The sequence below is a fragment of the Pezoporus flaviventris genome, unplaced genomic scaffold, assembly GCF_033815535.1.
Source record: "Pezoporus flaviventris isolate CSIRO_AGI_PZ_B2104156 unplaced genomic scaffold, CSIRO_AGI_Pfla_v1 ptg000031l, whole genome shotgun sequence".
Taxonomy (NCBI): Eukaryota; Metazoa; Chordata; class Aves; order Psittaciformes; family Psittacidae; genus Pezoporus; species Pezoporus flaviventris.
In genome coordinates, this window is record NW_026892579.1 from 54,252,596 (window position 1) to 54,267,576 (window position 14,981).

The 14,981-nt window shown below is 42.6% G+C and overlaps 1 protein-coding gene across 2 annotated transcripts in view; it reads left to right on the forward strand.

Annotated features, from left to right (window-relative positions):
- INTS9 (integrator complex subunit 9) overlaps positions 1-14,981 on the forward strand; it is an 80,940-nt gene that overhangs the window by 26,921 nt on the left and 39,038 nt on the right. For both annotated transcript variants that reach the window (XM_061461118.1, XM_061461119.1), the window contains exons 8-9: positions 1,333-1,467; positions 10,362-10,473. In XM_061461118.1, the coding sequence (XP_061317102.1) occupies positions 1,333-1,467; positions 10,362-10,473 (247 nt within the window). The remainder of the gene's footprint in view (positions 1-1,332; positions 1,468-10,361; positions 10,474-14,981) is intronic.

Consider the following 14,981-nt stretch of genomic DNA (forward strand, 5'->3'; position numbering starts at 1 on the left):
CTCCCTTTTCTTAAGCAATGGGCCACTGAAGTTTGGAGACTGCTATTTATGCGTAAGACAGTTTGAAAAAGTAACCAGTGCTGCTGTGTACTAAATTTGGTGGATTTGGGTTTGTGTGGTGCTGCTGCATTAGAGCTGCTGAAAAAGATCCCCAGCCACCACTAACATGGCTGCTGACATAAATAACAGCTGCAGCTTTGTCTAGCAGCTGGACAGGTTGAGGGTGTTTGGATTCCTCATTATCCCTGTTTCTGTTCATTTTTTACTATCCTCACAGTGTGGATGCATCTCGCCTAATTTTAGATTGATGCATCTGAGCCAATCATTCTTTTATAGTTACCGGGAAAAGAGACGTATTTTATCTCTTCCCAAAGCTGGCTCTTAAAGTAATCAGATTCTCATTAGCCAGTTAACCCAAAACTGGGTGACAGTATCAGGAATAGTTTGCTGTCCATTTTCCATGTCTCCATATCAGCAGAGCCCTAAAGCACTCCGAAGGATGGAGACCCTGCCTTGTTTTGCAAGGCATCCAAATACATATTGAGATACTAGAAAAATTATTAGTATGGCATGAATCATATACTTGTTCTATTATTCAGTAACCAGAAAGTAGATCACATTAATGAGGTATATGTGGAGGCTTATTTTCATTTCGCAGAACAAGTATAACGCATTACTGTCTACGGATAAAGCAATCCACTGTCTAATGACACCTGGAAAGGAGACAACTATCAGGTTGCTTATGCTTAGAGCTGAAACTGAAATTTGGATTGAGTTTGCAGGGTGTTGTTTCTAAATCACTAGTAAATAGCATTTAAAAAGAAATAACATTTGAAAGTGAGTGAGTTTGAGGTTAAGTTTATGTTTTCTACAGCAAAATCTGTAATCCAGATAGAGGTTATATCAGAACAGAACTACGTGTTCTTCCTTCTCTCCTGCAGGCCACTATCAGTAAAATTTGACTAAGGGAGTATAGCATCTTCAAAGATTCTCCTACAGTCTTCTTCAATACAGCAAAGGCAGGCAGAGGATCAAGATGCCCGCTGATTCCTTCATTTAGAGTTATGGTTGAGTGTGAACTCAGTTATACGCCGTAGAATTCACACAGAAGAGAGATTTTATGAAGGTACTACCTGAGGAAAAGCTTTTCTTAGAACATGTGTCCTGTTAGGCATGGGTAAATAAAAACAGCAGACGTGAAGCTCAGGAAACCAGCTTCATAAGGGGTTTGACTAGCAGAGCCAGTTTTAAAATTCGTACCACTGATGAGAAAATGACTTCTGACATCTTTCAGGGCTCATTCATGTTATTGTCTCTTTCTGTGTGTTTCAGGAGCTGTTTGGTGCTGTACAAGTCACCCCTCTCAGCTCAGGCTATGCTCTTGGAAGTTCCAATTGGATTATCCAGTCACACTATGAAAAGGTTTCCTATGTGTCAGGATCTTCTCTACTTACAACACACCCTCAGGTATAGTCCCTGACTTTTGTTAGTCTTCTCTAGTGGAAAGTGTCTTTGCTCAAAAATGAAAAATAGCAGGGCTTATTCCAGCTGGAATCAGGTGTGGTATAGAAGCTGTACTGAGATAACTGGTAGCAACTGACTAGACTTAACAGGCACTGAGAAGACATACTACGCTGATCAGTGGACAGGTATCAATAGTTACTAGGGAAAGATAACTAAAATTCTTTGCTATGGATGATTTGATGTTAACTTACTCACAAGATATGAAACTCTCCACCTTAAAATAGGAAATTTTCAACAGTTAAACAGTAGAGCATTAGTGACTTTTTTTACAATCCATATTTTTTTACAATCCATATTTCACTGAAGAGCCTTTACAGACAGTTCACAGACTGCTTCTATATCACTTCTGAAACATCCTTCCTTGGGAGAAATGATAGCTAACTGGCTGCCAACTTTTCCACCCTGCTCTGCTAAGGGCAAAGTCTTTATAGTGCTGTAGATGTAATTTCCAGTAAATTAATTCTCTCTAGATCCATAAATTCTTAGTGCAAAGAATGGCTTGAAGTTTGCAGTACTGTGTGCTTCAGAAGTTGTCAAAATAGTTAAAAGCAATGTTAGCAAGAGGTATTTAAAAATAATTTAGAAAATGTGTCAGGTTCATGATCAGTAAGTAATTTCCCCCAGGGTGAGTATCTCCTAAAGAGCTTTGCTTCTGAGCATCCTTCATTTAAAAGCTTGATCTCAGGAGCTGAACAACTGCAATAGATAAACCATCCTTAATAGTATGGCTGTATGCAGCCATATGCATGCAGCATATCAGAGATTTTAAATCCCTTTTTCTCATTGGCCTCATAGTGGCCTTATGCTTTTTCGTCACTTCTAGCGAAGGAGCAGCAGCAATATTTGGCAATATATGAATGGAATATTTGTCTGAGGAGAAACTTTGCACTGTAAGAAGTAATTTGGTAACTGAGAGTATTTTCCCCTCACTGATATTCTAACACTGACTTCTGGAGAAGAGAAGGCTCCAGGAAGACATATGGGCAGCTTCCAGTGCCTAAAGGAGCCGACAAGAAAGCTGGAGAGGAGGTTTTTGAAGGGCATGTAGTGACAGGGCAAGGGGGAATGGCTTTAAACTGACAGAGGGGAGATTGAGATGAGATCTTGGGAAGAAGTTCTTCCCTGTGAAGGTGATGAGGCCCTGGCACAGGTTGCCCAGAGAAGCTGTGGCTGCCCCATCCCTGGCAGCATTCAAGGCCATGATGGGCGGGGCTTGGAGCAACCTGGTCTAGTGGAAGGTGTCCCTGCCCATGGCAGGGAGTTAGAACTAGATGGTGTTTCAGGTCCTTCCAACCCAGGCCATTCCATGATTCTATAATTCTGTGACATGAAATGATGGTTCAGTTTATCAGGTTAGACTGGCCAAACTTCATCATTTTGCAAAGGTGAACATTTCTCTGGAAATTTCTGGTAAAATCCCTGTTTTTAAGGAAACTGTCTCCCCATGGCAGGAAATGGTCTGTGAATGAACTGCCTTGTTACAGCCCATGAGCAGCAGATCTGCACTCACTTACTGCAACCTGCAGAAGTAGTAGCAGTTAGACAGAGCAGTTTCAGTTTTAAAAAGTGCAGGGAAAAGTATTGTGAGCCTGCCTGAAACCCTAGGGACCTACTCTGTTGGCTAACAAGAGGTGAAAACTTGACTGTTCACTCTGCTGATAGTGTTGCTTGTCCCACACACTCTCAAAGAGTTTCCTTATTAAGCATACAGTCCATTGCACTTTTCATCATTTTACATTAATGCATAGTTTGAAGGAATAGCTTACTGGATATTTAAAATTACATCTGATTTGTGTTTTGCTTGCAATTTACCTGTCATGGTTTAAGCTCAGCCAGCAACCCAGAACCACGCAGCTGCTTGCTCACTCCCCACCTCTCTTCCTCCCACCACTCCCAGAGGGATGGGGAGGAGAGTCAAAAGAATGTAACTCCCATGGGTTGAGATACAAGCAGTCCAGTAACTAAGGTATAACACAAACCACTGCTGCTACCACCAATGATAATAATGATAATGGAAATAACAAGGTGAGAGAATACAACTGCTCACCATCTGCCGACTGATACCCAGCCCGACCTGAGCAGCGATCTAGCCTTTCTGGGTAACTGCCCTCAGTTTATATACTGGGCATGACGTGCTGTGGTATGGAATACCTCTTTGGCTGGTTTGGGTCAGGTGTCCGGTCTCTGCTTCCTGTCAGCTTCCCCTCATCCCTGGCAGAGCATGAGACTCACAGAGTCCTTGGTCAGAGTAAACGTTACTGAGCAACAGCTAAAAACATCGGTGTTACCAGCATTGTTCCCAGGCTGGAAGTCAAAAACACAGCACTGCACCAGCTACTAAGAAGGAGAAAAATGACTGCTACTGCTGAACCCAGGACAATATCCACCCCTTATTCCATACCATTCATGTCATGCTCAGATCCCACATTCTTCAATATACCATCACTCTTGTCTCACATATATATATATATATATATACACATACACACACACACACACACACACAGATATATTGCTTAGTGCATGGACCGATCCCTGTAAAGCTGCTGAGTCCATCCGGTCCATGATGTCAGGCTCCATCTCTTGTAACAGTCTTTTAGAGCAGGAGAGGCTGTGTGCAGTGTTGGATTATTGCCTGCTGATGACACCGCGGAATTCGTCTGGTCACTGCTGAGCTCATCTAGTTTCTTCAAGGTTCATTCTTTGTTGCAATGATGGTTGGAGGGAAGTCAGGGCCAGTTGCTGGTGAACTGAAGGCATCTAATTGGTGGGCTATAAAAGTGCTACATAGCAGGCATACAGTTGAGCTCATTGTCTCAAATCCCCTTGAGGTACACATCAGACTTCCCCGTCTTCCTGCGTTACCCACCAGGTACATCCGGGTCCCTGAGCAAAAGTAATCTCAAGAATGGGTTTGCCTTTACCTGAAGCAGGAATAACCCAGACTGTCTTCCCTAGCAAATTCTTTATGTGCACCACAGGAACTTTGTTCCCTTCTACAGAATGTAAAGGTTCTGACTGGGCTGGTCCAGCCCTGTTGGCAGATCCTCTGGTGTTCACCAACCAGGTGGCTTTTGGTAAATGTGTATCCCAATGCTTGAAATTCCCATCGCCCATTGCTCTCAGTGTGGTTTTTAACAGCCCATTGTACCATTCAGTTTTCCCAGAGGCTGGTGTGTGGTAGGGGATGTGATATACCCGCTCAATGCCATGCTCTTTGGCCCTAATGTCTATAAGGTTGTTCCTGAAATGAGTCTCATTGTCTGGCGCAGTTCTCTCTGGAGTGCCTTGTTGCCACCAAATCTGTTTCTCAAGGCCCAGGATAGTGTTCCAGGCAGTGGTATAGGGCACAGCATCTGTTTCCAGCCACCCAGTGGTTGCTTCCACCATGGTAAGCACATGGCACTTACCTTGGCGGGTTGGTGGGAGTGTGATATAGTCAGTCTGTCAGGCCTTCCCATATTTGTACTTCGGCCATCATCCTCCATACCAAAGAGGCTTTAACTGCTTGGCTTGCTTAATTGCAGCACATGTTTCACAGTTACGAATAACCTGGGCAATAGTGTCCATTGTTAAGTCCACCCCTCGATCACAAGCCTGCCTGTATGTTGCGTCTCTGCCCCGATGGCCTGAAGTGTCATGGGCCCACCAGGCCAAAAATAATTCACCCTTATGTTGCCAATCTAAGTGCATCTGAGCCACTTCAATATTAGCAGCTTTATCCACTTGTTGGTTCTGGTGTTCCTCAGTGGCCCAGCTCTTGGGTACATGAGCATCTACATGGCGTACCTTCACCACCAGGTTCTACACCCAGGCAGCAATATCTTGCCACAGTGCAGCAGCCCAGATGGGTTTACCTCTGCATTGCCAGTTGCTCTGCTTCCACTGCTGCAACCATGCCCACAGGGCATTTGCCACCATCTATGAGTCAGTATAGAGATAAAGTACTGGCCACTTTTCTTGTTCAGCAATGTCCAAGGCCAGCTGGATGGCTTTCAGCTTGGCAAACTGACTCGATTCACCCTCTCCTTCAGCAGTTTCTGCAACTTGTCACTGGGGACTCCATACAGCTGCCTTCCATCTCCGACGCTTCCAAAGCACTGGAGGGACCCACTGGACTAGATACTTGCCCATACTGTCCTACACACCCTGCCACTCATGACTGCCCGGCCTCGGCAAAAATATCTTGGTGGTCCTCCTATATCGTTGTCTAACCCTAGACAAGACCCAAACCCAGCCCTCTTAGCTTCTTTGAGCAGACAAAATGGGGCATTCGCAGGGTGGTAACGCCGTAGGCAAAACATAGAGAGCATATGCAGCAACAAGCTAGTTCCCAGCAAGAGGAGCAGGGTGCTTTCAAGGCCATTGAAAGGATATTCAGGATCTTTAACTCTTCCAGAATCTACTCCCGCTGTAAATAGCCTGGTGAGGGAGCAGAGGGTGTGAGGGAATATCTTCTCCATAGATTGAACCCCCAAGGAAAGGAAAAAGAAAGATGTGTAATTGCTAAATACTCCATTATATTCCTCCCAAAGTATAGAGGTGATGACCACACTGGTAACGCAAGCCAGATCAGTTTCATAATCAATGAGTCTATTGTATTAAAAGTCATTACCATAAAGTACAGTGAAAGAAGAAACTTAGCCCAAGGCCCTCAGCTGATAAACACTAAAACAGCAAATACTGGCTGTAAGTAAGGTGTGACATGCTGAAACTCTGAGACCAAGAGCAACAACTTTGAGAGCCAATAAATCAGCATTGTGATGAGTGACTATTAATCCGAAACAATGAATGTTATCACAAATACAATTAGACACACTCTGGTCAGATCTGTCATTATCTCAACCCTTCATGCCCCACGTTGGGCGCCACAAAGAGCTGTCATGGTTGAAGCCCAGCCAATAACTCAGAGCCACATAGCCACTCACTCACTCCCCACTTCTCTTCCTCTCCCCACTCCCAGAGGAATGGGAAGGAGAATCAAAAGAATGTAACTCCCACAGGTTGAGATAAGAACAGTCCAGTGACTACGGTATAACACAAACCACTGCTGCTACCACCAATAATAATAATGATAAGGGAAATAAAAAGGGAAGAGAATACAACTGCTCACCATCCATCGACTGATACCCAGCCCGACCTGAGCAGCAATCTAGCCCTTCTGGGTAACTGCCCCCAGTTTATATACTGGGCATGACATTCTGTGGTATGGAATACCTCTTTGGTATTCCAGTCATGTGTCCGGTCTCTGCTTCCTCTCGGCTTCCCCTCGTCCCTGGCAGAGCATGAGACTCAGAAGGTCCTTGGCCAGAGTAAACATTACTGAGCAACAACTAAAAACATCGGTGTTATCAGCGCTGTTCCCAGGCTGAAAGTCAAAAACACAGCACCAGCTACTAAGAAGGAGAAAAATGACTGCTACTGCTGAACCCAGAACAACCACACCAAATATGTTACCAGATATCCTTTGCATATCAAATATCATCGTCATCTTGCATTTGCTCCCAGATCGTTTTTAAGACAATGGATAGTTTTTTGTCCTAGTGTTAATCCCTGTTAACATCAGTACAAGTTCTTACAGTATGGTGATTCTGTAATGACTAGTGGTTTTTATGAGCTGCCAGCCAACTCTTCATGTGCTTGATGTTTGACAGACAATATGTAATGATAACAATATCTTGAGTGGCACAGAGTCAAAATTGTGTTCAACATATCAGCATTTTTTCTTCAGGGCCTGAAAAGTTGTTTCTGACCTGTTTCTCCATAGAACCATGGTGAGCAGTCATCATGAAATTCCCATCTTTTAACAGCATATGAAAACAGTCACTGCATTTTGTTTCAAAAAGAATATCCAGTTAATCAGCATATGTTTATGTAAAACTATATCCAGAGTATAATAGTAAAACATTAGCACTTTTCCAGTCTTCTGGAATTCCCTCCATAGGTATTACAAGCAAGCTTCAGTTGCCCAGGCTCTCATCAGCCATTTGTTTAGGGTCATAAGACACAGATTATTTGGCCATACAAGTGGAGAAATGCTTTGCCCTCTTACTTCTTGTCTAGTATAGAGACAAGCCTGGAAAGCATTTCCTTCTCTCAGGGTTTAAACAGCGTAAGATTCATCTTACCTGACCAAAACTGGGCCTCCACCCAATTCTTTCCTCCTTTTCCTTTCTGCCAGCACTGGGATTTAAGAGCTGACATTGTGGAGATGGCAGCACTGGTGGGAATTAGGAGTCACGGGAAGAGAGTGAAATTGCTTCTTTGGCATAAATTGCAGCCTAAAGCTTTCTTGACATTTTATGTTACATCTAGGTTTCATCTAAAAACCAGCAGTTTATGTCGGCAATCAGTCCATCTCTATTAACAACTGGTAGAAAGTGAAGCAGTTAGCTTAGCTTAGACATGGCCCAGGATGTGCTGATTAGATGAAGCTGGGTGTAGTGCATGCTGGCCGTTGGGTCGATCCTGGATGCAGTAGCAGGAATATCTTGCAAAATCCTCTGCCGGTCTGTAGGAAGAGCAGGTGAAGGGTTCAGCAAGATTGTATTCATAGCTGCTGAAAGTAACTGAACAGCTTGAAAAGGTTTCTTTGAGAGTTCTGGCACCATTAATTGTTCCCTTCTGTCTTCTGGCAAATGGTTTCTATTGAAAATTTTGCTTCACCCTCCACTGAGGATAGAATTGACACCAATTGCCACTGAAGTGGAGAACAAGAGTTGACAGTACAGGTTCAGACATGTCACTAAAAGCCTTTTAAGACATATTCTTTACATTAACCCCCAAAAATCAATTCAAGCCCTCTCAGTGCAATAGCATCTGAAATTATGAGTATCTAATACGGGATAATCATTATGTACATTATCACAGGCAGATTCGATATTATTTTTTATTGCATTATTGGCATTTCATTTTCACAGACACACTATGGAGAGTCAAAGATTGCAATAAATCTCACCTGTTCGGTCAGGTCCAACATGGTGATGCACAACGTAAACTTCTGTCAAAGTTGATATGAAATTCCCCTGCATGTTTTAGCAGAGCAAGGTCTTTCTCAACTACTTAAGAATGGCACTGAGGAACTGTGAGCAAGGAAATTAATGGTACAGTGGTCTTGTAGAGGAAATCTCTTTGTCAGTCTCTTCTGGTCAAAATCTTTCCTGGTTGGTGAGACTACAGTCTATTAAGAATACATAACCATAAAGTACCACACATCTGGCTGCAGTTACCTACCTTTGCTTGAACAGTAGCTGTGGGAAGTGCATCCCAGCGCAGAGCAAGGCTGAAAGTTCACTTTTCACCATAGCTGCACTGCATCTGCAGAGAGAGGAGTGGATTTTGCCTTTTCAAGATTGGATTATGCTAAATTTTGAGTATAATGAATATATATTTAATATCAGGTCAAACTTATGTATTGTTTCTGGATATCAATTCTATGTTTGCTAATGGAGAGAAGTGGGTATGTTTTCATTCTGCTTTAATAAAATGCCAATATAAAACATGTTAAATGATTGACCTCAGTGGAACAAATCTTTAAGCACAGTTGAGGCAGGAGCAACATTTGCTTTAACATTAGGCTGCCTGCCAGTGGCCAAGGTGCTACACTGTTTCCTTGGACTGTTTAATCATCAGTCCCTCTGTTGTGAGTCACAGGATAGACTGTGCGGATAGAAGCTCTTCTGTCCCTCAGGAAGCAGACATGGCATGGATAGATGTTTTTGATAGCTACCTCCAGCACTTCAATCGCAAAATCTAGGATTGCGCCTAGGACCAGAGGTCATCAGTACGACGTTCAATGTAGATCCAGCACATTGGAGGTCATAGTCCTGTGAAGACATTTATTACACTTTGACATAGCTTAGCCTGTAGTACAGTCTTCAAAGAAAGGTATTGGAGGAGGGAATAGCGCTAATCTGATTTACTAGGGAGACTGGTAAGCCAAGTTATATTTTCTCTATTCTTTTAGGTCTGGTGTTGCATTGGGAGCACTACTTTTATTATATGGGGTTTTTTTGTGCAGTTGAAGCTATGATTTTTCACCTGTTTTCGGCTACTGACTGTTATGGAAATACTTGTCTGTTTGGCCTAATTTTATAGGTGTATTAAAAAAAAAAAAGAAAGTGGTGTATTTCTTAGATAAACTTTCACAATATTAAGGAATCTAAACTGTTTTTTCTACCAGCAGTTGCCATTTACCATTTCACAAGGACAGACTTCGGAAGAGCCTTGCACAAACAATCTTAAATGATTATTTGAAAGTCATGCTTGTAACACTGTGGGCAGAAGAGCAGACAAGGGCAGGCTTTGTGCAGCATTCAGATTCTTGCACAAAATTGAGAGCTTCTTCACTGACCTCTTTTGAAGAGAATCCACTGATTCTCCTTGGAAGAGGTTGAGGAAAATGGTATTGCCTCCTGTAGACAGTGAGCCCTGGAAATCAAAGCTGGCACCTTACTTTGCCAAAGGAAGCGAGCTGGAACCTAGTGCAGCCAGAGATAAGAATTCAAGTGTCAAATCGTTCCTGACCATACTGCCACATTCTCAGCAAGTTATTGCCTTTGCAGTGTTCAGCTCCTGAGGCCATGAAATGATTAGTCTATGGAGACTACTTTGAGATGGATCTGGTTACAGTTCCATTGTTTGTTTTGGGCTGTAGTGTGCAGGTAAACAGTTGTATGTGTTTTTATTAACTCCAGTTAGGTTTCCACAGATGGAGGACCATGTGTTCTCCTTCTTGGCCACTGTCTATTACGCATTGCAGTCTTCTTGTAGAGAGCAGAGAAACCTGTGTTATGACTCTCATGTTACTCATTTTATTTCACTGTACTCTGTTTCAGCCCATGGACCAGGCTTCTCTTAAAAACAGTGATGTTCTCATCCTGACGGGTCTTACGCAAATCCCAACTGCCAACCCAGATGGCATGGTAGGAGAATTCTGCAGCAACTTGGGTAGGTCGTTGAAAGAAGTTTTCTGCCTGTTTTATCATCTTATTCATTGCTCTTGGTGGGAAATAATTCTGAGATTCCTGGAATTGAATAAGTTGTCCAGCTATAGCTTCTGGCATAAAACTAGCTGTTTAGATTTTACGATGTGCTCCTGATGTCATTAATACAGTAAGTGCTTGGAGAGACACAAGTTGTACCTAAAATGTTTTGGAATGGAACAGGTATAATGAGTTTTAATCATCTGCTGCTCTTGGTTTGCTAAGTATGTCGCTTAGCTGCCAACAGACTACGTGTTGCCTAGGTTTTGGATATTGTTCCCATCTGTAATATTACTATTTCCTTCCTGTATATCAGCCAGAGCAAAATCTTTACATGCTTTTTTATGACTTTCAGTTTTGAAAACAAGTACATCTGCTTCCCTTCTTACACCTGATTTTAAATATATCATAAGCAAACAGCACAATCTCTGTTTAAAAAAAAATACCAAGATATATTTATAGACCCCAGAAATATAAAACCTAATCAGACGCTTTCACAGCTGGAAAAGCTGATAATTGCAAAGCTGTGGTATCAGTGTGAATGGCAGTATTTTCCAGACTGTTTGGAAAGTCACATCCAGTGCTGTTCTCCCCTTTTCTCCCCTTCCCCCATCTCAGTTCCTCTGTGCTCTCACCCTTCTTTCATCAAACCACTTCCTTATGTCTGTCCTGCTGTATATTTTCTGTTCTTTTATCAGATATCTTCCCTTTATTTTAAATCAAATACTTTGTAAAAAGAAGACTAAAAAAGCTTGTGATAGGAGATTTGTTACAAAGGCTATCAAAAGACATTAGAAGTTCTTACTGTAAGAAAGTGTTTTGGTTCCCATCACACACCTGAGAGAAATCTCAGCTGTAGTATTTAGGTGGCTTACCCAAAATTGCAGAATAAGGTTAAGAATAGGACTGAAGTGCAAATTCTTAATCTTACTTTTTACCTATGAATGCACGCTTGGAGAAGTAAAAAAAACCCGCAATACTTGTTTTTTTTCCACATTTTAAAATCCTTGTGCATATTCACAGATGCTGAATATCTATGTACTGTCTTACAAGCCCAGTGTGAGATTGCCTTGGTAGTGGAAGGCGGATACTTCAAGGAGTGTGATAGACTCCTCCATCACCCACCAACTTTAAATCAGAATCAGATATCCCTACTTAGGACGCATGACAGTTCAAACAGGAGTCATAGGTCCTGTTGTGTGATGTTCAAGGTAAAATGATGTGGGTTTTGTTCGCATGAGAAGCTGATTTACAGGGCAATGATTCCTTGTCATGTAAATAGCTATTAATAGAGGGTGTTTTGGCATTTTGTAAGAATGGTAATCATCGGTTATGCCAAAGACCCTCTCTGCCAACATCCTGGCTCCATCAGGAGCTGTCAGCAGATGCCTAGAGAAGATCAGAACAGAATGAGGTTATAGGATACTTTTCCCTCTTCATCTCATAGCCTTCAAGTATTTTTCTTTCAGGAATTTCCTGAATCAGACATGGCTTTTGTGTGGTTAATAATGTTCAGTGGATTTCTCTTCCAGGAACTTGTTTGACCTCCCCTTGAAGCTCTGTTAATTCTTAACACCTGTGACTTCCTTTCCTTAGTGATATGTGTGTTTATGTGTGTGTGTGTGTGTGTGTGTGTGTGTGTGTGTATTATGGTCTGGGTTTTCATTGTTTTTAAGAATTGTTAATTTTATTACCCTATGAGCTGTCACAGGTAAGCTTTGGTGACCTTGTACTAAATCCAGATGTGCTGCCCTTCTCTGTCCATTATGGATCTTTATGGGGGTTACAGTCCCTTTGACAGATAATAGCATGGTCTCATCCGATTGTCTTACCGTAAACCACCACAGAAGCAAATCTGAGCTGAAATGTTACGCTTTGTCCTGGAGAGGCTGAGGAGTGCTATGTCTTGCTCTGCTGCCAACTCTGTTGCAAATCATAACAGTCACGGAATGGTTTGGTTTGGAAGGGACCCTAAAGCTCATCCAGTTTCAACCCCTGCCATGGGCAGGGACACCTTCCACTAGAGCAGGTTGCTCCAAGCCCGGTCCAGCTTGGCCTTGAACACTGCCAGGGATGGGGCAGTCGCAGCTTCTGAGGGCAACCTGTGCCTGTGCTTCACCACCCTCACAGGGAACAACTTCTGCCCAAGATCTCATCTCAATCTCCCCTCTGTCACTTTAAAGCCATTCCCCCTTGTCCTATCCCTACAGGCCCTTGTCAAAAGCCCCTCTCCAGATTTCTTTGTTGCCCCCTTTAGGCACTGGAAGCTGCCCTAAGGCCTCCCCAGAGCCTTCTCTTCTCTAGGCTGAACAAGCCCAGCTCTCTCAGCCTGTCTCCATAGCAGAGGTGCTCCAGCGCTCGGAGCATCTCAGTGGCCTCCTCTGGACTCGCTCCATCAGGTCCAAATGTTCTCCGGCAAATATCTTCGTGGTCAGTCATGTCTTGAACTGCAACAGCTGTATGCTGAGTAAACAAGAGTGAAACTGTTGTTAATTAAAAAGCTTTTAAAAATTAAACAAAGAGATGTAGCTTGAGCCAAAGCAAAATCCAAAAGATTAACGCATATGAATAAATGTGTTATATATGTAGGTACAGGTGAATGTTCATCTGCACAAGTTGCTTTGGTTTACAGAAACATTCTGAACTATTTTGAGGGTTTTGCAGATGGTCTTCAAGCCAGCTTTTATCTTGAAGGAGACATACTCAAAGAAATTAGAAAATTATTAAAGACTCAAGGAAGATATATGCTTAAAATAATACCATTGTAAGAATCTGGGATTTGAGTGGTATTTCCCAAAACATCAACCTGAAGAAATTAAATAATTTTATGAATAATGCAGTCATAGGGTTGTCTTTTACATGACACCAGCAGTACTTAGACATTTACCCAACATTAGGAGTAGAAAATAGTGAATCAGTTTTCTTTCAAACGTATAAAAAAGTCCAAAAAGCAATAAATTACTGGGAAAAGCAATGGAGAAGGCAAGCTGAGCACAATGATTTTCATATATTTTTCCCATTTCCAAAATGCTCAGGGCACTTCACAAGAAGCTCAGCATGCACTAGGTGAAAACCCTAAAGCAGACACTGGGGATTTACCAAAAACGTGTATCATGAGGTACTGGCATATTTGTGAGTAAGTGTCGTGAAGCACAGAAATGGAAGTGTGAAAATTTCACCTTGATCTCTGTTTTTATCCCAGCGTGTAGAGTTGTAGATGCCAATTCCCATTAGTACCAAGTCACACATATGATTTCGTCCCAGCACTGTGTGTGCAGCACTGAAGCCACGCTTTGGCACATCTCCAAGTTCCTCTCAGTTTAGCCCAAACCCCATTTTTCCACGCTAAGCACTGCAGCACCAGCACTCCTGCAGCTCAAGAAAAGCAATTGTATTTTTACATTGCCTTGGGCATCATCAGCAAATTTGCCAGACTGTCTGTAGGGACAGTTTGTGATATTTTGTGTGCATGTGCGATCGTGCCTCTGTGTATGAGTGCATATGTTTATATAAAGCAGAAAAGAGCACAGTTTGCTTTTTAGGTGCCAACTTGACCTTGTGGTGGCAGCTGTTCGAAAAGCAAGTATCTCATTGTGAGCTGTAAATTGAAAAACTTGTTATGGAGCTACTGAAGGAGACTAAATTTGAAATGCCAAGATTATTATGCAACTTCTATCAAGAGAGTGCATCCATCAGTCACGGGGATAAATTGGGCTTAAACAGCTTTCAAATATACGTGTCTTCTTACTGACAACTACAGAAAGTTGCTGTAGTGGTGCAGAGAGCCAGATTGGACCTACTGTTTGCATGAGAAGCAATATGCTTGTAGAGGTTTTCATCCCTGTTTGGCAGAAGCTCTTATCCCTTTATGGAACCACTTAATAGCACCCTCAAGAAGCAGTGCCCAGCTGTGCTGACCCCAGCACATATGTATAAACTTGTACCAAGGAACTGAGTAGTGTATTTAAACAAAAAAATTGTCACACAGAGCCTTGTCAGAGGTGGGATAGCCATGCTGTTGTCCTTTCCTGCCCTGGGGAGAAGTATGCACCAGGCCAGTTTTCAAGGATGCATCACTGTGCCACCAACAGCACGAGATTCAAGGGACCAGCAGCCCTGGGTAGGGCAGCTAGCTGGAAGAGTGCTCCATTCCCTGATTGAGATATTAATTATTGTTAACCAGCTGTATAGTTTTCCTGGGAACAGAAACTCAAGTTGGCAACTGCTCCAAGACCTTATCCTCTGTTACTTTCTCCATGACCCTAGGAATCTTGAACTTCTGGTTGTTTTCCCATAGTGAACCAATGGCTGCAGGGAAGGGAGAACTGTGAATTCAAAGTGTATTGGGTTTGCCTGGCGAGGTTTTGGTATTCAGTGAGCTACAGAGGTGGCTTCTGTGAGAAGCTGCCAGAAGCTTCCTCTGTGTAACAGCAAAACCAGCACCTTCAGCCAGAGAGAGGAGTGAGAAAATGT